Source organism: Sapajus apella, unplaced genomic scaffold (assembly GCF_009761245.1).
Source record: "Sapajus apella isolate SASKATOON/1434 unplaced genomic scaffold, GSC_monkey_1.0 scaffold78, whole genome shotgun sequence".
In the NCBI taxonomy this organism is placed as follows: Eukaryota; Metazoa; Chordata; class Mammalia; order Primates; family Cebidae; genus Sapajus; species Sapajus apella.
Genome location: NW_022437018.1, coordinates 5,606,855 through 5,628,774, shown reverse-complemented (window position 1 = coordinate 5,628,774; position 21,920 = coordinate 5,606,855). Strand labels below are relative to the sequence as shown.

Here is a 21,920-nt window from a genome sequence, read left to right as displayed (position 1 = left end):
AAAAAAAAAAAAAAAAAAAAAAAAAAAAAAAGAGCAGATTTGGGAGGGAAGATGGGAGAATACCATAAGCACAAATATATATACAATGTACACACACCCAGCAACACACCAAATTATTATATATCCTGGGCTTCTGGAAAGCTTTCTAGGTGAAATGGGTCCAATGTTGAGAGGCATAATACCCTGTACTTCAACTGTACATTGAATTAGGCTCAGAAAAAGATCTAATTTAATAACATTATAAAAAACATTCCAAATAGGGAAATGGTTCCCATTTATTAAGCACTGGCCAGAAGTAGATTCTTCAACTCATATTTTCATGGTGTTTGGAAATGATGTCCAACTCTTACCTTTATCTTCCAAAAGAGAATTCCAATTAAAATATTACACAGTAGGGCAGAGTGTTGTCTACGGAATTGTACAAGGCTGTAAAAGCATTACTGTGTTGCTCTAAGTATATTAATAATACAATAATGAAAACAATAAGCAAAAGTATATTATTTGACAGTAATTTCATGTTACTGAATCTAGTAATAAAAAATTTGGGGGGTTGGGCACTGTGGCTCATGCCTATAATCCCAGCACTTTGGGGAGCTGAAGTAGGTGGATAACCTGAGGCCAGGAGTCCAAGACCAATCTGGGCGACACATAAGACTCCATGTCTATTAATAATAATAATAATAATAAAAAATTAGCTGGGCATGGTGGTACATGGCTGTAGTCCCAGCTACTCAGGAGGCTGAGGTAGGAGGATCGTTTAAGCTCATGAGGTCCAGGCTACAGTGAACTATGATGGTGCCATTGTACTCCACCCTGGGTAATAAGAGCAAGATCCTGTCTCAAAACAATAAGAAATAAATAAATAAGTCAAATAAAAATTCTGGGTTGTATTTCATGTTTAGGGGCTTTTTCATTTCATTATTTCCAGTGATTAGTATATCATTTTATAAAAGTATTAGTCTATGACTTATTGGAAAAACAAAAGTCATCCTGTATCACAGGCAGCTTGAGAAGCACTATTAACAGACATGTTGGCATCTAGAAACCAATGTATGCCAGCACTATAAAATAATATGCAAAGTATTTACTCCAACATATATCCAAATATGAACCTTCAAACCTTGTATAAAATGAATTTAAATTACCAGGACTTAATATGGTTCCATCTCTTAAGATTAATTTCACCAATCGTAGGTCCAAAAGATACACATATAAAAGGATGGAAAAATTTCAGAGCCCAACTATGTAACTTAGTTACCTCTGCCAGATGTATTCCACTATTTTGACTTGTATTAATATATACTTTACTTCAGAAGTTAGTTTTATATACAAGAGAAAAAAACAACTATAAAAGTTTAATGAAATGAGTTAGTTATAAAAGTTTCAGAATCTGTCCCTTCCTCCCACCCCACAAAAACCCTGAACACATAAAGAACCATGATCTAATCTCTGATCATTTGACCAACTGATGACAAGACTGTCATCTAAAATCCCTTAGAAAGAACTACAGCTACATACCCCAAAGAATCAAACATAGGTGCTCAAACAAATCCTTATATGTGAATGTTTGTAGCAATACTATTCATAATAGCCAAAAGACAGAACAATTCATATGTCCGTCAACAGATGAATGGATAAGCAAAATGTCATACATCTACACAGTAGAATGTTATTCAGCCATAAAAAGGAATGTAATACATTCTACATACCAAGACATGTATGAACCTTAAAAACATTATGCTGAGTGAAGGAAGCCAGACTCAAAAGATCACATATCATATGATTCTATTTATATGAAATATCCAGACTAGCAGACTGGTGGTTGTCCGTGAGTTGGGGTAGGAGAGAATGGGGAGTAACTATTTAATGGGCACAGGGATTTATTTGGAGTGATGAAAATATTTTCGAACCAGAAAGAGCTAGTGTTTGAATAACATTGTGAATGCATAAAATGCCTCTAAAATGCTTAATTTTATATTATGTGAATGTCAACTCAAAATGAAAAAAGAGCCATAGTTATTGATGTGCTGTTATCTCGGTATTGACTGCTTATCCTGTTGATTAACCACCAATACAATATGCTTTTGCTATTCTCTAAAAATTCATTCCATCACGCATACTAAACTAGATCAAAATTTGTAGGTGGGGAAGGCCATTTACTATTACATCATGTAGATAAAACGGGAAATGAAGACAACTTCAAAAATGTTAAAAAATAAATGTTAGTGACAAAAGAAAATTAGGGAATAGAAAAGAAGAAACTAAAAACAAAGAAATACTGAGGACTCATTGCATATCAAAACAAAATCATTACAAATAGAGTCTGATTCAAGAAGGAAAAAGATTGCAGTTGTCAGTGGTGATGGAGTATCTGCAATATTCATATCGATTAGAAAGTGATGAAACACCTACAGAAGAAGAAAAAGGCTTTGGGGCCATAGAGATATATTCTCAATGTTCCTATAAATTTACAAGGCAGAAAACCCCACAACCCCCCTCCCCAAGTGAAACATACAAAAGTTCTCCAACCCCTTATTACACTGGAATTTATAGACTAAATCAAGAGCTATTCGATTACTCATCTTGGGAACCATATACTTATTTTCACTGAAACTCCACTTTGGGGTTGTTTTCAAAGATTTTTTAAAAGTTTAGTTTTGTTACCTCACATTCATAACACCTTTTAACCCAAAACATTGCTCCAGTTATTTTTAAGAGAATAGCAGTTTTTCAGTGTATATCATTAAAATATTAAACTCAGATTAAACACTCATAAAACTTTACTTACATATTCCTTCACGTTTTTTGTTTTCACAGCTTTGTATGAATAATATGCAGGATAAAGCATTCCAAACACCAGCCTAAAAATGAAAAGAATGAGAATACTGTTAAAACGCAATACTTTTAACAGCTCATAAAAATTTAATCTAATAGATTAAAAAATAACTATAAATTTGTATAAATGAAATCTGCTCAGAAAAAGTAAAAATATATTTGTAATAAAAAGATAATTTTAATATTTCAGAAGCAGTTTCATAAAAATAAAAACTTTATTTTTTGAAAAAATTGACTTCTGAAGCTTTTTTTCTCATTGCAAAAAAATATTCTGTGGTTCCTTGAACAACATTTAGAAAATTCAGAAAATCACCAAGAATAAAATAAAAATTGCTCCAACCCTACCAGAGATTATCACAGGCAACATCTTATCGCACACAAATCCCACTATTTATCTATTTGTAGTATACCTAAGATATAAACATACACATACGCAATTTGTGGTAATAAAAACTTGGTCCTTCACTAGACTAGTTAGAAGCACTGGGTTCTAATTATGACAGAGGTGTAAGGCAATTCTTGATACATTAACTATACTATGCATTAAAATAACTTTAAGTACTTATAAATTGACTTTAAATCACTAATAGGACTTAATTTAATGCTGTTTGTAAAGATCAGCAAATCCCAGATCCAGGAGATATGTACAAATGAATAATAAAAACATAAGACACAGAAATTTTATGACATAGTATACACAGTTCACAATGGGTATTTTCACATATGGCAAATAAGTACGTTTTTTGTTCTGAAATGTTATCCTGCAGTATTTTTACTGATTGATTGATTAAGATGGTGTGTTGCTCTGTTGACCAAGCTGGAGTGCAGTGGTGTGATCTCAGCTTGCTGCAACCTCTGCCTCCCAGGTTCAAGTGATTCTCCTGCCTCAGCCTCTGCAGTAGCTGGGATTACAGGTGTGTGTCACCACACCCGGCTAATTTTTTGTAGAGACACAGTTTAGGCTGGTCTCAAACTCCAGACCTCAAATGATCCACCTGCCTTGGCCTCCCAAAGTGCTGGGATTAGAGGCATGAGCCACCACATCCGGCGAGTGTTATTCTTAATGTCTGCGTTGCATCACACATTGAGGTTCTCTTACTTTATATAAACAATCCTATAATTACAACATTTTGATTAATTTGAGGCTTTACTATTCCACATAGCACTGTGAAAAACTTTGTCATCACTGATTTTCACTTCTTGGTTGTGATGGTGCTGCTTCAAAGGGTACACACATTTTTTATCTATTAATCTATTCTCATGCCTCAGCCTCCTGAGTAGCTGGGTAGGCATGTGCTACCATGTCTGTATAATTTTTGTATTTTTAGTAGAGACGGGTTTTTGCCATGTTGCCCAGGTTGGTCTTGAACTCTTGAGCTCAAGCAATCTGTCATCTGCCTCAGCCTCCCAAAGTGCTGGGATTACAAGTACAAGCCACAGTGACTGGCCTAATGTGTGTTTCTGAATACAAGTAAATTTGAATTTTTTTTTTTCAAGTGCTTACTGGCCTTTTGATAAGTATATGATAACTTTCTATTTTTTTCTGTTGTTTTAAACGGCCATTTTAAAAAGAATATTTTATAGAGAAGTGGGAAACATAGTATAGATAGTTCCCATATACTCAATACCCAGTTTCCTCTACTACTACTACTACTACTATTATTATTATTATTATTATTTTTAGACGGAGTCTCGCTCTTGTTGTCCAGGCTGGAGTGCAATGGCACGATCTCGGTTCACTGCAACCTCCGCCTCCCCGGTTCAAGTGATTCTCCTGCCTCAGCCTCCTGAGTAGCTGGGATTACAGGCACCCACCACCATGCCCATCTAATTTTTTGTATTTTTAGTAGAGATGGGGCTTCACTATGCTGGTCAGGCTAGTCTTGAACTCCTGACCTCAGGTGATCCACCCATCTCAGCCTCCCAAAGTGATGGGATTACAGACGTGAACCACAGCGCCTGGCCAGTTTCCCCTATTATTAACATCTTATATTGGCATGGTACACTCATCACAATTAATGTGCCAGTATTGATTTTTGTTTATGAATTAAACTTTATACTTTATTCAGGTTTCCTTAGTTTTTACCTAGTCTCTTTTCTCTGTTCCTAGGATAGCACATTACGCTCAGCTGCCCTCTTAGCTTTTTTGGCTGTAAACTTTTCAGACTTTGTTTTTTATCACCTTGACAGCTTTTAGGAGTGTTGGTCAAGAATGTTGCAGGATGCTTCTCTACTGGAATTTGTTTGCTGTTCTCATGATTAAAGTGAGATACGGGTTTTCAAGAGAAAAATTATACAGGTCAAATGCAATTCTTATCACATTATATCAAGGGCACAGTCTATCAACATGACCTATCACTGCTGTTAATCTTGACCACCATGCTGAAGTAGTGCTTTGTCAGATTTTGCTGTTACTCTTTTTTGTCCACTTTTAATGACTATATTATTTGGAAATAAGTCACTATGTACAGCCCATGATTGAGTGGGGAGTTACTCTCTACACCTTGAGAGTGGAGTGTCTACATAAATTCCAAATAATTTAGTTGTAATTCTGCATAGAAGGCCTCTCTATTCTTCCCTAGTATCGGTATGGATTCATGGATATTTATTTTATACTTTGGGTTATAATCTAGTACTACTTTATTCTGTTGCTCAAAGTTTTGGCCATTGGGAGATATTTCAGTTAGCTCCTAAGTCCCTTTGACATATCTCTATCGTTGTGAGGGTTTTGAAGTACTTTGTTACTTTTTGGTACTAAGTGATGCTCCAGGCTCATCTTGTTATACAGTAGTCCCCTGTTATCTGCCATTTTGGTTTCTGCAGTTTCAGTTACCTGCCACCAACTTTAGTTTGAAACTATTAACTGGAAAATTCCAGAAATAATTCATAGGTTTTAAATTGCATGCTATTCAGAGTACCATAATGAATTCTTGTGTGATCCTGCTCCATCCCGCCCAGAATGGAAATCATCCCTTTGTCTAGTGTATCCCTGCTATATACATTACCTGCCCTGTAGTCGCTTAGTCTTTGTAGCTGTTTTGATAATCAGCTTGAAAAAACATAGTTTATATAGGCTGTGGTCCTACCCATGATTTCAGGAATCCACCAGGAATCTTCTAACATATTCCCCTCTGATAAAGGGGAACTACTGTACCTCCTGCCCCATTCCTAGAATCAGCCATTTCTCCAAGGAGCTCCAGTTCCTTTTTACTGGAGAACAGTATTTGAAACCAAGATCTGGGAGCTAAGTGTGCTCATTGCTACTGGAATGTTGTTGATTCTAGGTCCTTCTTTGTCTATTTTATATATTAATCAATATTTTTATAGGTTATTGTCATCTTTTGATTTAATTTATGAATTTTGCAGAAATGCATGCATATTATATTTATTTGCTAGGGCTACCCTGACAAAATACCACAGACTAGGTGGCTTCTACAACAGAAATTTGCTTTATCACAGTCCTGGAGGCTAGAAGCCCAAGATCAAAATCTTGGCAGACTTGGTTTCTTCTGAGGCCTCTTTCCTTGGCTTGTAGTCTTCTAGCTGTGTCCTCACATATTGCCCCTCAGTCTGTGTGTGGCCTAATCCCTTCTTAGAAGGAAGCCAATCATATTGGATTAAGGCCCTCCCTAAAGACCTTACTTTAACTTAATCATACCTTTAAAGAGCTTATCTCCAAATGCAGTCACATTCTGATGTGCAGGGGGTTAGGACTTCAATATATGAATTTTGGGGAGACAGAATTCAGCCCATAACACACATATATTTGTGAACTTTTAGAGTAAATAAGTGTTTGCATTTACATGGACCTTTCTTACACTGGAAGAAGTATTTGCATCTCTCCATATTTTTAGTTCATTTATAGTTTGTTTACTGATTGATTGACTGGTGCAGAGGGCAGTACATGCCTGGTGGCTTCCTTACCCATCGGTTTGAGGCTTATGTCAACAAGTCACAGGAAGAATACCAAATCTTCTCTTGTTGGGGATTTTATACTTACCAACTAGAAGCCACATCGTTAACAATCTCTGCCTTAAGGCTAAGCGTGGTGGCTCATGCCTGTGATCTCAGCACTTTGGGAAGCCGAGGCAGGCGGATTGCTTGAGGTTAGGAGTTCGAGAGCAGCCTGGCAAACATGGTGAAACCCTGTCTCTATTAAAATACAAAAATTAGCCAGGCATGGTGGCGTGTGCCTGTAATCCCAGCTACAAGGGAGGCTGAGGCAGGGAATCACTGGAACCCAGGAGGCGGAGGTTGCAGTGAGCTGAGATGGCACCACTGGCACTCCAGCCTGGGTGAGAGAGCAAGACTCTGTCCCACCCCTCCACCCTCACCACCCCTGCAAAAAAAAATTTCTGCCTTATATAACAATACTATCTGTGAATGTGACTTCACTAAAGTGCCAGCCCAGACTCTGGATACAGGATTTTTAGCTGTGCCACAGAGCTTGGGCTTTTCAGTTTAACTTAGCACCCCCACCACCTCTCCATGCACAGGGACTTTTCAGTTTAGAGACATCTAAGAAAACAACTAACTAGGGTGCAAACAAGAACACAATTTCCAGGTCGGCTGTGTGTTCATCCACATTGCTTACACTAGAAAAAATCCCAAAGTTATGTTTTACATATTCAAGCTAATTATTTTAATTCACTTTGTATTTCCCTTTAGAACTTGGATATAATCAAAGTATTATCTTCAGTATTCCCATACAATCTAGTACCACCAGATTTACATCCAACATGGGATTCTTCACTTCTATCATGGATGGGGCTTTGATACTTCCTTCCCCTGGTACAACATTCTTTCCGTCTGTTAACCCAGTCCCGGTGGTTCTCCCTTGGTGAGAGTACATGCATCCATCCTCGTTTTATTTTCAGACTCGTGGCCAATAACACATTTGGGCTCATGCCATCTCATTAGACTTACTGAAGAGTTTCCCAACATATTCTTCTGTGTCCACTGTCAGATCAATGTTTCCAATATACCTGCAGTACTTCCTCACTTAAAGACTTCACTAGCAGGCCTCCTCACCCCTTGCTGGCCAGCCCCTCTGGGGGCGGCATCAGAACATAATTTGAAAAGCACTGCTTTATATAAACCATCTGTTCCAACATGGTTTCCTCAATATGCTTCTTGTATTTCTACTTCAATCCTGGAGCGTCTGCTTTATGCCTGGATTGCCTCCCTCTCTTTCTTCCTCTTCTTTCTTCCCATTCTTTATTCTCTTCCTTAATTAAAACACATATTTTTCTTCAAGATCCACCCTTCCTCCATAAACTTCTAAATTACCTCTATTTTGCATTTTTAGAAGAATTTGTCATAACTAGTCATTTTCCATTGAATATATTCAATTTTAGATTGCTTGACATATTTCTTAAATGTATGTAACTGGCTTCCAAAGTAGATCATTTTCTCTCGCATAGGAAGGATTTGGTGCTAGCTGATACTATACATATATGTGCTTTGCCTTTATTTTTAAACTTATTCTGTATTAAAGAGATTAAGTCAAACAAAAAAATAGAATACCCTTAACACCTCTTTCTTGTAAGAGTAGAAAGTAGAAAACAATAAGGCATTTCATTTGGAACATGGGAAAGATTGAATGTCTTAGTGAATAGTGGGACATTTTTTAAGGGCTGCTACTATTAATATAATTTATTACTGCTCCAATGTGAATATTACTGAGAATTTATTATTAATAACTGTAATATTTTCTAGGGTTTTGGGGGGCTTGTTTTCTTTAACACTGGGGTCTACTGTAGATGTCTGCAGCCTGGGAGGTTGGGCATAAAGCCAAAGCATGAGCGCAGTGTGTAAAATCAAATAAAGTATATTTTACAAGGCCACCTACAAGATAAATGGAGGGCTTATAAAGAGATATTTGCTATAAGTAAAATTCACTTATATTGAATATTGTTTCAGTTATAGAGACAGGAAGAAATAATTACTCCTTTCCTCCTTGCCTCATTTCTATCTAAAGAGGGAGAATTTTGTCAAAATAAGACATCCTTCACCCCCACTAATGTAAAGTTGATTTTTGAAATGCCTGAACACTGGCTATGCTGAAAATCTGCATTATTTTAAGAAATGAAAAATAAAAGCACTTATGGGAATGCAGTAGTGGGAGATGGACTTTATATCATTTTCAGATATGGAAAGTACTTAAAATACCTATTTTCTAGACAGATATTCAGACACAATTCATCCTTAACCAAAATTGTTTTAGAGAATTATAGCATGTTTGAAAGCAAGTCACAAAAGCAACTAGTAAGAATGCTCTAAATACTAGAACTAATGTCATCAAAGTACAGAAGTTATCAGAATCATTTTATAAAAACTGATCAAAACTTCTTTTTCTGATTCCGACCATAAAAAGAGCTTACTGTAGAATTTTTAGATGTAGAAAAGAATTAAGCGATATAAAAATCATTTGCAATTTCACCACTGAATGAACTGTCTTTTTTGTTAAAGGTTTTTCCAAACATGACTTTTGTCAAATTTTTCACAAGTCTGATATATATCGCTCTCAAATGCTTTAAGAAACCATTAAAAAGTATAAATAATAGTGTGATAACAAAACTGGTCAAGAGTTAATTTACCTCTAAACAGGTTACAAAGCACTAATATCAAGGATTTAAACTGTTTTTTTTTTGTTTGTTTGGTTTTGTTTTTTTTCTTTTTCAGATTTATTTATTTTTTATTGTACTTTAGGTTCTGGGGTACATGTGCAGATCATGCAGGATTGTTGCATAGGTACACACATGGCAAGGTGGTTTGCTGCCTTCCTCCCCCCTCCCGCCCCCACCAGTCACCTGTATCTGGTATTTCTCCTGACGTTATCCCTCCCCACCCCCTCCTGTCCCTCCCCTAGTCAGAACTCACTGCAGTGATGCTCCCCTTCCTGTGTCCACCACGTGTTCTAGCTGTTCAACACCCGCCTTAATTTTTCTTATTCTGTGTATGTGAGTATGTGATATTTGTAAGGTTGAGAATAAAGACTAAATAAAGTTAGAGAGAGAACACTTTACATTAATCATACAGCTCCTATGTAACCTTCTTGTTTGTCAAACACACCCTGAATGGTTTTGTAAAGTATTATGTTGCTGTATCCATCACTTATTAGACTCCAATGATCACTTTCTACTTATCCATTTAAATATTTCCTAACATCATCCAAAGTTTTGTTCTTGATGCATAAGTGCTCAAACATAAAACTATTAAAATATTATTGATAAAAAGATGAGGCTTGATTTTACTAAGAGCGTTTGTGCCACCAAGCTTAAGTCCCTTGAACCTTTAAAATCATACTTCAGTTTTTTTCTTTTTTTTTTGAGATAGAGTTTCGCTCTTTTTACACAGGCTAGAGTGCAACGGCGCGATCTCAGCTCACCGCAACCTCCGCCTCCCCGGCTCAGGCAATTCTCCCGCCTCAGCCCCCTGAGCAGCTGGGATTACAGGCATGCGCCACTCATGCCCAGTCAATTTTTTGTATTTTTGGTAGAGACGGGGTTTCACCATGTTGACCAGGATGGTCTCGATCTCCTGACCTTGTGATCCACCCGCCTCGGCCTCCCAAAGTGCTGGGACCACAAGCGCGAGCCACTGCGCCCGGCCCCCCGCCTTTTTTTTTTTTTTTGAGATGGAGTTTCGATTTTGTTGCCCAAGCTGGAGTGCAGTGCAGATCTTGGCCTACCGCAACCTCTGTCTCCAGGATTTAGGCAATTCTCCTGCCTCAGCCTCCCGAGTAGCTGAGACTACAGGCATGCACCACCACGCTCGGCCAATTTTGGATTTTTAGTAGAGACGGGGTCTCCCTTATGTTGGTCAGGCTGGTCTCGAACTCCCGACCTCAGGGGATCTGCCCACCTTGGCCTCCCAAAGTGCTGGGATTACAGGCGTGAGCCACCACGACCGGCCCACTTTAGTTTTTCCTTAAACTGTTTTTAATCTGTTCTTCTTGTCACTCTTTCCAAAAAGTATTATGGAAAATGAAAATACATAGAAACAGAATAGCTTTAATATAATAAATCTCTATGTACCTATGACCTAATTTTAAGAATTATTAACAATGAGCCACTCTTTTCAAAATTTTTTCTATATTTTTAAGAATCATTACTTGTAAACATAATGAATGTATTTTAAAAACAGTATTTTATAACATCGTTAGAATATAATTTAAAACATAACACTTAGAGCATATAGAGATATTTTATCCTGCTGTTTCACTCAATGCCACATTATCAGCATTTTCTTATGTCTTTAAATATCCTTTAAAAATATTATTTAACAATTACATGGCATAGCATTCTCTTACATGAATGAAAATCATTCAGATCCTTTCCTATATGTTTTCTATGTCAACTAATGCTATGAACACTCTTTCTATGATTATTAACAAGAGCAATTATTTATTGACATTTCATAAGAGGCACAATGTTAAAGCACTTCACTTATATCACATCATTTTCACAATAACAACTAGAGATAGGTATTATTTTAAAAACTGATTTTACATATGCAAAGACTGAGGCTTAAAAAGGTAAGAAACTACCCCAAGGTCACACTATTTCTAGGTCTGTCAGCTGCATTCAAAACCAGGCACGCTTACCCCAGAATCCACACTTATAATCTCTACTTCCTAATGATATTTTCCTAGAAGTGGAATAACTGGGTCAAAGGTCTGAAATTTTGAAGGTCTTCTGCCAAACTGCTCTTTAGAAGGGTAACGCCCATACATATTCTTACCAAGAATGTATGAAAATATCCATTTAAGGACTAATTTAAAAAAACAACAAAAGTCAACAGATGAATTAGGTAAAGTAAAAGAGTAGCTAACAGGCATTCTTTTCAAAAGATGAATTGTATTTCCAAGGTAATAAGGTACAGATGAGACCAATTATGCAGTGTATAAATCACTACTAAAACAGAAAAAAAAAATCCATAAACATCATAGCAGTATTAATAGTTAATTTCTCAACTAGCTAAAATTTCCCCTGCAATTTTCTTTAGATTACAAATTCCCTCTTTAACATGATAAAATAATTTAAATTGTAGTTTGTTGAAAATAAATATAACAATTTATAGCTGATAATTAATCTACATATTACTTATATATAATATGACCACGCTTACACAGGAATTACTTGACCAAATTCTCCTTATTTCACTGCTTTCACAATCATGCTTCCAAACAACAACAAAAAATGTAATTACAGTGTTCTATTAGACTAAGGGACAAAACACAACTCAATAAGACTAGACATGAACCAAAATTGGATAGGTAATATTAAACAAACAGAATAAACTAGAGGATCAAAATCGGAATGATGGAAGACATGTCCCAAGCTCATACGAATGAATTAGTCACAATTAACACACACGCACACACACACACATGCACAAACAATATACTCTCAAAAATCAATACAAAATACAGCACTCCAGCCTCTTTTTCAAAAATTATTATTATTATTTTGAGACTGAGTCTTGCTCTGTCACCCAGGCTGGAGTGTAGTGGTGTGACCTTGGCTCACTGCAACCTGGGGTCAAGTACCACAATGTCTGGCCAATTTATATATACATTTTTTTGAGATGGAGTTTTGCTCTTGTTGCCCCGGCTGGAGTGCAAGGGCACAATCTTGGCTCACTGCAACCTCCGCCTCCCGGGCTCAAGCAATTCTCTTGCCTCAGCCTCCCGAGGGTTCAAGCAATTCTCTTGCCTCAGACTCCCGAGTAGCTGAGACTACAGGTACGTGCCACCACGCCCAGCTAATTTTTGTATTTTTAGTAGAGACGGGGTTTCACCATGTTGGCCAGGATGGTCTTGATCTCTTGACCTCGTGATCTGCCCACCTTGGCCTCCCAAAGTGTTGGGATTACAGGTATGAGCCACTGCACCCGGCCTGTATTTTTTTTTTTTTTGAGATGGAGTCTCGCACTGTCGCCGGGGCAGGAGTGCAATGGCACGATCTCAGCCCACTGCAACCTCCACCTCCAGGGTTCACCCAATTCTCTTTCCTCAGCCTCATGAGTAGCTGGGATTACAGGCGCACACCACCAGCCCGGCTAGTTTTTTGTATTTTTAGTAGAGACAGGGTTTTACTATGTTGGCCAGAATGGTCTTGAACTCCTGATCCACCCGCCTTGGCCTCCCAAAGTGCTTGGATTATAGGCATGAACCACCACACCTGGCCTAATTTTTGCAGGCGGGGGGGTCTTGCCATGTTGGCCAAGCTGGTCTCAAACTCTTGGCCTCAAGTGAACCACCTGTCTTAGCCTCCCAAAGTGCTGGAATCTGAGATGCGAAACACTGTACCTGGCCACCATTCTCTTAACAGAGTATAAACTTCATTAGTAATCCAGTTTATACTAGGGACGTCATCTAAGACCAATGAAATTTACATAAGATGTCAAGTAGGGATGGCAAAGATGCAGAGGTTAACTGTGCTACTCCCAATTCCTGTGATCAAGTAAGAAATTGCTAGGTACTCCCTACATTTGTTTCTGCTGACCCTGGTCTCAGAATCCTTGTCAAAACAGCACCATAGGCCGGGTGCGGTGGCTCACACCTGTAATCCCAGTACTTTGGGAGGCCAAGGTGGGCGGACCACAAGGTCAGGAGATCGAAACCATCCTGGCCAACATGGTGAAACCCCCTCTCTACTAAAAAGTACAAAAATTAGCTGGGTGTGGTGGTGCATGCCTGTAGTACCAGCTTCTTGGGAGGCTGAGGCAGGAGAATTGCTTGAACCCAGGAGGCAGAGGTTGCAGTGAGCCGAGATCATGCCACTGCACTCTAGCCTGGTGCCTGGTGACAGAGCAAGACTCTGCCTCAAAAAAAACAAAAACAAAAACAAAACAAAACAAAACAAAAAAACTAGCACCATAACCTCATGCTATCCAAGGACAGGAGTTAGGTAAACCAATCTGTCCTCTTTTGCCAACATGGTTCTAAACCTTTATTCCCCTAGGTGATGTCATTCTAATTTGATCACTAGGTTATATTCCTAATCCATTACACCTATCTCCTTTGGGGGAAAAGTCATACTACATTCTTGATTTTTTTGAAGTATATTATAATAATCTGCTCTATAAAGTCCAAAGTAGCAGAGAAATGTGGCACTATTTTATTAGTCAGTATCCCTATATATGAAATTTCATGTGAGATATTTACTCTGAAATTCAGTACGATGCAATGCTTAGCTTTCTTTGAGAAACTGATGCCTTTCCTTCTATCTGAAAAGAATTATATTATTCCTTGTTTCCCTCCACGGGTTGCCAGGAAGCTCAGAATCAAATCTGTTGTTCTACTATATCAACACTTGTGGTCCTCAGAATTGGCATATTTATATTTGTACTCACCAGATTTTTATTTTCTTTGATTGCTATTTTTTTGTAGTCTCAATTTTCTTACTTTTCTTTATAATTTAACATATCCATTTGGTAAAAAAAAAAAAAATCTCAAATCATTTGAAAGAATACAATGGAGCAAAAACAGTTACAATATAGTAGTCAGTGCAATTAAGCACAAAATGCAGCTCTAAGGTGCTAGGCAAACCAAGAAAAGACTGGTCCCTAACCCAGCAACACATCAAAATCACCTGGAGAGCTGCTTCTTTGTTGTTCATAAATTTAACATAGGTAATTAATTTAGACAATAGAATAAGGAAGAAAACACTAAGCAAAAATGTCCCATTTTGAAACAGTGACATTTCCCAAAGATAAGCATGGAAACAGTTTCTTTGGTATCCTAACAGTAAAATACGTTACACATATAAAATTTATTAAAGACAAAGGTAAATAGTCAAAAACTCATTATTTTCTAATTATTCCTAATTATTTTAAATTTTACTATGCTCTTCAAGTTCTGTACATCTATTCTATCTGTGTGGTAGAAATACTAAGTGTGCTGTGTGCATTTCTTTCCAGCTCCACATTTAGTGAGGTCACCTTGGGAGCTTGAACTAGGCTATTGTAGGGAGTATTTTACATCACAGAAATTAGCAAATGGTATGAATCAGTCCTCTTTCCCTCAGTTGTCAAGCATTACCGGCACACCACTGCCTACATGGGTTTTAGCCAAGGGAAACTATAGTATGTTTTTATTGGGAGGACAATGGAACACTATACATAGGGAGAATTCACAGAATTTAGTGAAATCAAAAAGGCAGCCCATTATAACAACCAAATTTTCTGGCTTGATCCTGGGGATCAAAAAAAAGAAGCAAACAGAAAACAAAACAAAACAAAAACCCCACCAATTTAAAAAATGATTTTGTGCAAAATTAAGAAAGAGGGTAAATTTTTCTGTTATTTATAATAGTTCACCCAAATCTGTTTGAATATTAGTTCTCTAATATTAATACAGACTGTAGTAAATTTAAAAAATAGAATCAGAATATTAATCTCAATGAAGAATCCCAGAAATAGTCTATTTTGTAACAATGGTTTTCTGGTTTTTTTCAAGGTAGTATTTTTCCCCCGAGAAGGAATGTTTCTGAGGAGCTTCATAAATAAAGAGATAAATGCAATTAACAGGTTCCTAAGACAACTTAATTTCATTGATTGTAGAATCCTCTGATGAATTCTCAACCCTTGAGAATTATTTGAAAAGCACTCCTTACAAACGGTTCAGTAGTTCCCAAACTTGTCTGTGTATAAGAATGAACTGGGAAGGAAGATTTTTGGCAGTAGGGCCTAAGGATCTGAATTTCTAAATTCTGCATCTTCAACAAACCAGCGTGTGACAATACTATGCTTACTTTGGTGTTGGGTTAAAACTGATTATGATTAAGCAATATGTTGTCAGTATAGTAAACTGGTTTCGGTCTAACTGGATTTTTAAAAGTAATGTGAAATTGATTACAGGTTATCTTGACTTTTGCAATACTCTATCCTTCACTTAGATGCAAAAATAAGTGTAAGACATCATGATAAAAGAGAGAGTTACAAAGAGTAAATTAAAACGACAACAATTTAATATATCTTTCTTCTTTTTTTTTTTTTTGAGACTGAGTCTTACTCTATCTCACCAGGCTGGAGTGCAATGACGTGATCCCGACTCGCTGCAATTTCCGTTTTCCGGTTTCAAGCAATTTTCCTGCCTCAGCCTCCCGAGTAGCTGGGACTACAGGCACGCACCACCATGCCCGGCTAATTTTTTGTATTTTTAGTAGAGACGGGGTTTCACCATTGTTGGCCAGGATGGTCTCGATCTCTTGACCTCGTGATCCACCCGCCTCGGCCTCCTGAAGTGCTTGGATTATAGGCGTGAGCCACCACACCCGTCCAGTATATCTTTCAAAATAATAAATTTGTTCCTGCTTAAGACCAAATGATTATAAGTAGTGCAAAGTCTAGTGATAACCAAGGTACCTGTGTATTGTCCCTGTGATAAACTTTCTACATGAGTTTTTCTGCCACTGCAGCCATCAGGTAGCAAAAGTTCATGCATGATCACTGCCAAAATAATATGTAACTTTCATCTTATACAAATTTTAAGATAAAGAAATTTGTTGCTAAAAATCCCTGCTGGTGGAGAATTCCCATTTAGTAAAACAATGGCTAAGTGGCTAAAGCTCAAAGGAAAATATAAAAATCACATACAAGAAGAAAGGGTCAAACCCATGGGAAAAACAACCCCCAATCCTGAATTCTATAACCAGAGGTCCATGTTTAAAACCATGAAGGAGAGAAAAAGACAGTGGAAATTCCTTTGAAAGACTTTATATATGTTTTTCATAATAGTCATCAAAAGCTATGAAGCTTGGAATTTTCATGTTAGAGCTAAACTTAGCTAAACTGGAGCTACACTTCTAATTTTACTCCAGAGCCTATAATTTCTACTCTAAAAGTAAAGGTAAAGATAAAACTAGAGGGGGAAAAAAAACCCCACAGCAATTCAGACTCACTTCCTCATCTCCTCACTCTCTCCCCACTAGCCATGCCCCACTACAACCACAAGGGCCTACTATGTGGTAGACCCCAACAAAAAAAATGTTTAGAAGAATGCTGAACTTAGAACAGAGTACACTGTAGAACCAAGGGCTACAAACCCTTGAAGCACTCCAGTAACTCAGCATCCTATGGGTAGAGTACCACAGAAAGGCTCACATGGCTGAAAGCAATGGTTCCTACAATCTGCAGCACTCCATAGTTTTCAAGCTGCAAGTTTTCCATCCTGATTGTCACTATACATAAAAAATTCATAGGCAAGGTAGGTGCAATTGTTCTAGTTCTACGGATGATAAAAGTAAGGCTCAGAGAGACTAAGGATCTTATGAATTAGGCACCTAGCAAGTTTTAAAGCCAAAACATAGAACTTCTAATTTGAAGACCTGTGCTCTTTCCTCTGTATCAAAAAACTCTCCCCCAAACAAAACTTGTATTTCATACAATGTACAGCTCATAGCAGACCCCCTATATTAACAGTTCAGTGATGTTAACATTCCAAGGTGCTCTAAATAATTGTAATTCCACAGATATACTACTGTCATATATAAAAAAGATACCTGAGACCCATTTTCTGATTATATACTAAGTCTACGTAAAGGAATATCCATGTTTTTAATCAACACTCATCACACTCTCTAAGCCCTATCAATCGATTACTCAACATCTGACCAACTCCTGATTCCTGAGTAACTCTTGATTCAGAGGTGTTGTTTACTTTAGCCCCTTAAGCACAGGATGTGTAAAACTCGAACTTGCCATTAGCCCCACTGACTTGAAGATAACGTGGAAGTTCAATTGCAATCTAAGATTTTTTTAAAAAAATCTTCTGGTGAAGAACAATCACATACAAACAATTGTGAAAACGTTCCAAAAATTTTCCTCTCTTAAAATACATCCCTCTTTACAAATTAAAAGAAGATGAGTAAGGAAAGCCATTAACACAAATTCTACCCTGTTCTGTGCAGTTCATTCAGTATCACATGACCACAAAGTGAACTTCTCTAAACTGAACTCAGATATAAAATTCTGGCCAAGCCCTCCCACAGAACATTTACACCTAATGTGCAGTCTAAGATACAGTCACCTACAGGCATTTCACCAATGAGCATGAAAAACGCTTCACCAGGTAAATTTAATATTTTGCTTTCAAACAATCTTTTAAGTCTCCATTAAACAATAACAGGTATCACTGATGGCATACTACATGTCAAGGTGCTGTGTTTTTCTATCTCTAGGGATACATTAGTGAACTCATTATTGCTTTTTAATTAAATTTGAGATGATTTGGAAACCAAAACATTCTATTTTCATATTTCTTAAACCACTTCCTTCATTCCATTTATTCAAATCACTCTAACACCTCCAGCATCTCCAATTCAGTAATATTTTTCCCATGCCACTCCCTATGGCTAGAATAATCTCGCTCTTCATGTGAGCTCTCTTTCTCTCAGAGCCACCCTGCCTGTTTACTGTCTTTCATTAATGAGGGTTTAAAAAAAAAAAAAGGGGGTTGGTCTTCTTATTTTGTAAAGCAAGCAAACAATAACAGAAATTATATTCCAGAAGTGACAACCAGAATATAAAAGTTAAGCCACTGTAAAAGCATTTATGAATATTTTCCATGTTCTGTTGAGATGATCAACTGACAAAGAGAAGGTCTAGGTACTTTCTTACTACAAGGAAATCAGAGAGATGGGAACTTTATTTCTATCTGGGACAACCTGATAGAAAAAGAAACCAATATGTGCCACAAGAACTACACCACTATCTAATTTAATTCTGATATCAGTAATTACAGCACAAAACTAGCAGGCTGGGTGCTTGGCACTAGCAAGCCCCTGTGTCTTAACATCACTCAAAGACAATCTGGGATGACCCTACTTGAGAAATGGTATAGTCTCCACCAATCCTAACTTTGCTACTTTTTTCCTCCCTCAAGAAACATATACAAGTGACTAAATGAAGGGGCAGTCCATCTATCAACTGAAAAGAAGCGGTGTTAAAATTCCTCATCATGAGGGGATGGTTCTGTTTAGGGAGAATAAAGAGATGACGATAAAATGCAATGCTATTTGATTGGATTCTGCAGTAAAAACAATAATCATGTAGCTACACAAGGGACTACTTGAGCAACTTGAGTATTTTGGATATGAACTACTTTAGGTATTAAGAGTTTATCAATGTTACATTTCTTTTTTTTTGAGACAGAGTTTCACTCTTGTTACCCAGGCTGGAGTGCAATGGCGCGATCTTGGCTCACCGCAACCTCTGCCTCCTAGGTTCAGGCAATTCTCCTGCCTCAGCCTCCTGAGTAGCTGGGATTACAGGCACGCGCCACCATGCCCAGCTAATTTTTTGTAGTTTTAGTAGAGACGGGGTTTCACCATGTTGACCAGGATGGTCTCGATCTCTTGACCTCGTGATCCACCCGCCTTGGCCTCCCAAAGTGCTGGGATTACAGGCGTGAGCCACCGTGCCCGGCCAATGTTACATTTCTTAAGTGATATTTGTCTTGTGACTATATAAGATAATGACTTATTTAGGAGATTTAATAATTAAGACTGAAATGACATGATATTGGCAACTTACTTCTTTAAAATAAAATTTTAATTTTAGAACAGTTTTGCAGAAAAATTGTGAACATAGTACTGATAGTTCCCATAAACTTTGCACCCAATTTCTCTTATTCTTAAAATTTTACATTGGTATGATACATTTGTCACAATTACAAAACTAATAATAATATATTATTATTAATTAAAATCCATACTTTATTCAGATTTATCTGGTTTTTCCTAATTTCTTTTCCAGGATCCTATCTGGGATCCCATCCATTTGCCACAGTATGTTTACTCATCATGTTTCTCCAGACTACTCAGAAAGTTTCTCAAGCCTGACTTCTGATTACCTTGACAGATTTGAGGAGTGCTACTTAAGTATTTTTTAGAATGTCCCTCAATTAGGGACACTTGTCTGAAGTTTTTCTCACGATTAGACTCAGGTCATCGGTTTTTGAGAGGATTATCACAAAGATTATGTGTCATTTTTGTGATATTCTCTTTTTCTCCTGTGAAAAACAGAAGAAATATTGTATTTCATTATATATCAAGATGTACATCCTATCAACATAGCATCACTGATGATGTTAACTTGGATCACCTGGCTGAGGTAGTATATATCAGGCAAAGTTACTGACACCACTTCCCAGATTTACCTACCACGTTTTTTTGGCAGGAAGTCACTATGTACAGCTTATACTTAAGGAATGGAGAGTGATGCTCCATTTCCTTGAGGGCAGAGTATCTACATAAATTATTTGGATTCTTCTGCAAGAGAGATTTATCTATTCTCCTGTATTCATTTATTTATATCAGTATGGACTCATGATATTTATTTTATGCTTTGGCTGATATAATCCAATATTACTTTATTTTGCTGCTCAAATTGTTCTAGATCTCCTTGGGATCTTTCTTAATTGGCTCCTGGGTCCCTATGACATACCTACATTGTTCTTATTTTGTTTGAGCACTTTTTTACTTTCTGGCACTAGAAAACATTGCAGGCTCATCATGTATATTTCTTGCCTATTCCTAGAATCAACTACGTCTCCAAGGAGCCTTTGTTCCATTTATTGGAAAATGGTATTTGAAACCAAGATGTGGACACAAGCTGTTCTTGTGCTACCAGAGTGCTGTTGATTCTAGGTCCTTTTTTGTCTGTTTTATATGTTAATTGTTATTTTTATAGATTATTGTTACCTTTCGGTTTTGTTTATGAATTTTGCCGAAATGTATATATTGTTTATCTGTGAACCTTTATATTAAACTGCTTGCATTTATATTAAAATGTAAAATTCATATTATATTAAAATTTTCCTACACTCAGAGCAAGCAAATACCTGAATCTCTCTATATATTTTTTTATATAGTTCATTTATAGCTTATTTATTTTCTTTTGATGGGGAGGACAGTAGACACTAACTGACTTCCTTACCCCTCACATCCTTATCCTTCCTTAACCCCGCGTTCTGGGTTTGCAGCTTATCGGGGCCAAGAAAGTGTACAAACTCTTCCTCTGTTGGGGATTCTATCCTTACCAAATCTCTGCCATCCTTAACAATACTATCCTGTGAACGCTACCTCACCAGAAGCCCCAACTCCTAGTCTCTGGATATGGGATATTTAGCTGTGCCACAGTCCTTGGGGCTTTTTAATTTAACCGATCCCCACCCCCACCTAAACTTAGAAATTTAGAGATTTCTAAGAAGACAACTAACCTTAAGAACTGAGTTGTAAATAAGAGTTCCCAGGTCTGCTGTGTGTTCATCCACAATGCTGACACTAAATACAATCCCATAGTTAGCCATCATAGTTATATTTGACACAATGCAAGTTAATTATTTTAATTGACTATGTAATTCCCTTTAGAACTTGGATGCAATCAAAGTATTAGCTTCCATATTCCCAAACAATCTAGTACCATCAGATTTACATTCAACATGGGATTCTTCACTTCTAACATGGATGGGGCTTTGATATCTCCTTCCCCTGGTACAACACTCCTCCCATCTGTAACCTAGTCCTGGTGGTTCTCCCTTGATGAGAGAGAGTACCTGCATCCATCCTCTTGTTTTATTTTCAGACTCGTGGCCAATAATACATTTGGGCTCATGCCATCTCTTCAGATTTGCTGAAGGGTTTCCCAGCACATTCCTCTGTGTCCACTGTCAGAGCAATCTTTCTAATATACCTGCAGCACTGACTCACTTAAAGACTTCAGTAGCTGGCTTCCTCACCCCTTGCTGGCCAGCCCCTGTGGGAGCGCATCAGAACATAATTTGAAAAGCATTGCTTTATATAAACCATCTGTTTCAACATGGTTTCCTCAATATGCCTCTTGTATTTCTACTTCAATCCTAGATTATTATTCTTAGCTGGAATGCCTTCTCCCTCCTTACCTTTCCTCTTCCTCACACGGATCATTCTAGCTTCCTCCCTCATCTATAACCTAACATTCCAACAATGAGAAACATTTATTTAATTGTTCAATTGCAGTAACATATATAGTGGTTTCAGAATCATTAACCATACACATTCACTGCATAAAACTTTGTCAACTACAAGAGTATCATG

The 21,920-nt window shown here is 37.3% G+C and overlaps 1 protein-coding gene across 1 annotated transcript in view; it reads right to left on the bottom strand.

The window, feature by feature from the left end:
• Positions 1 to 21,920, bottom strand: part of REEP3 (receptor accessory protein 3) — a 108,640-nt gene that overhangs the window by 59,144 nt on the left and 27,576 nt on the right. The window contains exon 2 of the mRNA XM_032252663.1: positions 2,789 to 2,861. Coding sequence (XP_032108554.1) covers positions 2,789 to 2,861 — 73 coding nt within the window. The remainder of the gene's footprint in view (positions 1 to 2,788; positions 2,862 to 21,920) is intronic.